The 2354-nt window shown below is 33.8% G+C and overlaps 1 protein-coding gene across 1 annotated transcript in view; it reads left to right on the top strand.

Moving 5' to 3' along the window:
- Positions 1-362: 362 nt before the first annotated feature.
- The window catches only part of stxbp1b (syntaxin binding protein 1b), a gene marked incomplete at its 3' end in the record, with an annotated part of 44567 nt that continues 42575 nt past the window's right edge, over positions 363-2354 (top strand). Inside the window, 1 exon segment of the mRNA XM_014030921.1 lies at positions 363-433. Within this exon segment, the coding sequence (XP_013886375.1) occupies positions 397-433 (37 nt within the window).

Raw genomic sequence — 2354 nt, 5'->3', positions numbered from 1 at the left:
TTCTTGTGGAATATATTATGTCCTTCTAAAACACATTGTTCTCTTATGGTTTCCATTTGCTACTTTTAACTTTAGGTTATACTGTATTTTAGCTTTTGTTCTACTGATTTTACCTTTAACAACTTCATTTGTATTTTGTTCTACAGGTTTTAATAATCATTCAGCATTAAATAACTGCAGTGTTTTTGCACCAAATGCAGTTTTTCTATTAGGATTTAAAATCTTATGTATATCTGTTTTACTGAACTATTTTCTAAAAAAAAGGTTTCTATTTCTAGTTGAAGTTCCAAGCTTTTACTTTGAAGCAAACTGAAACGGAAACGTTTTATTTTCTAATCCCAATAATCTGTGCAGCAGTTGGAGCTGCTGGGAGGGAAACGGGCTGCAGGTCTCAGGATGCCTCTACTCGGATTAAAAGCTATTGTTGGAGAAAGTAAGATTTTTTTCTTTATTTCAGTATTTGAATATTAATGTGCTGTAACGATACGTATACATCTGATATGTAATARTCCACTATAATCTTAAATATCATCAGGGGTGTCCTCAGCAGTTTGYTCATTTAAGATCCCAAATTGTATAAAAAGAAAAAATAAATAAATAAAACATGGTTCCAGATTTGATGACTTCATACTTTATGAACTGTCCTGGATGTTTCCATCTTTTTTATTGGTGTTTGTTTGGTGAATTTGAGCAGGAGCCCATAGTCTGTGTAAATCCTGCCTCTCTAATCTTTGTCTGTGTGGATTAACTGCTTTGGCATCATCCTGATTGGAAGAAACGAGCTGAGGGGGGGAGGATCACCAGACACTAAACAAGTCCAATAAAATCCCCTGTTGTTGGTTAGGGTTAGGAGATCCTGTGTGTTGAAGCCACAACCTCATGGTCCACAGATCTGTACACTGGAAAAAAAAAAACATAAAAAGCTTCTTAACAAAAAACTTTTAAGAATAAAACAGAAATTCTGAAGGGAGGTGGATGTGAAGTTAGTCATAATTAAAGGCCTAGCAGGATACAAACCAACACTTTTCAAACCAACATTTTAACTCAGTTTATTGTATGATGGAAACAATGGAGCTGTAGTGTTTTCAGTCAAACCATGAAAATCCCTTTATGTTGTGTGACCTTGTGCTACTAGCACACCAGACTTCAGAATCCAACAAACCCACAACTGTTTAACACTTTAAAACTATTTAATTCTAATCAGAATATGAAGGAACTAAAAACAACAAAAGGAGCATGTGCCGTTACATTMCTGAGGAACCACCAGGGGTACGTACATAAATAAAAAATATAGTTTTTAAAATTCTACATCGAGTACTAAAACAGAACCACACATCAAATCTGAGCCTCTTCTGTTGAGCTTCAGGTGGGTCACATCTAAAAACTACTGGGGTTTGAAGGTCACATGCAGTTATCATTGTTTATCATCACTGAAAGATGAGGACAATCTGTGTGTCTGTCTGTTAGCAAAATATCTACTGAAGAACCACTACACAGATTCAATGACAAGTTCAGGAAACAATAAATGGATRAACACCAACAACTGATTAATTTTTGGAATCATAATTCAAGATGGCCACCCCAGCCATTTCATCCTCATCAACCATCAAACTTTATAAAGTGCTTTAACAGCAGCCACAGATGAAACAACGTGCTGAACATCTGAAATRAATAAGATAAAAGAAACAAAAATAGAGTGACATACGATAGATTAAAAACTCAATTTAAAACACAATTAAACCACACAATTAAACAGATACAATCAGCACCAATACAATAAATACAATTTAACCTTAGAAAAGATTAAAAGTTAGGTTTTACAGCTACTGAATTTGACTGAAAATCCTTCACAACACCGACTCTGAGTGGGACATATTGGATTAAGCAAAACGTTCATTTCAAGCTTTGACCAAATGTTCCTGTGGTGCAGTGGTAAGGCCGTCAGCTTGAGATCAAACAGACACAAGTTCAATTTCCCACAATACTACTATGTTGTGGTCTCCTTGAAGGAGACWGCTGCCTCCTGCTCCTACTGGGTGGGTGTGTCTGACAGGTTTGTGATGATAACCGTCAAATTTGAATCTATTTTCCATGATTTTGGTTTTAATATTTTGCTTTATTTAGCCTTCCATAAGAAAAAAGATTCAGATTTTCACCATGTTATTCATCCATTTATAAATGTCATAATTCCAAATTAAATATTTACTTTACAAATTAAACATTTAGTTAGCAAGCTAAATACTGTATTTACCTTAAGTAAATGTTTAAGTTGTTAAATTAAATATTTACCTTGTTAAGTAAATGTTTAAGTTGTTAAATTAAATATTTACCTTGTTAAGTAAATGTTTAATATG

Source organism: Austrofundulus limnaeus, unplaced genomic scaffold, assembly GCF_001266775.1.
Source record: "Austrofundulus limnaeus strain Quisiro unplaced genomic scaffold, Austrofundulus_limnaeus-1.0 Scaffold1142, whole genome shotgun sequence".
Taxonomy (NCBI): domain Eukaryota; kingdom Metazoa; phylum Chordata; class Actinopteri; order Cyprinodontiformes; family Rivulidae; genus Austrofundulus; species Austrofundulus limnaeus.
This window is presented reverse-complemented; position numbering and strand designations above follow the sequence as displayed.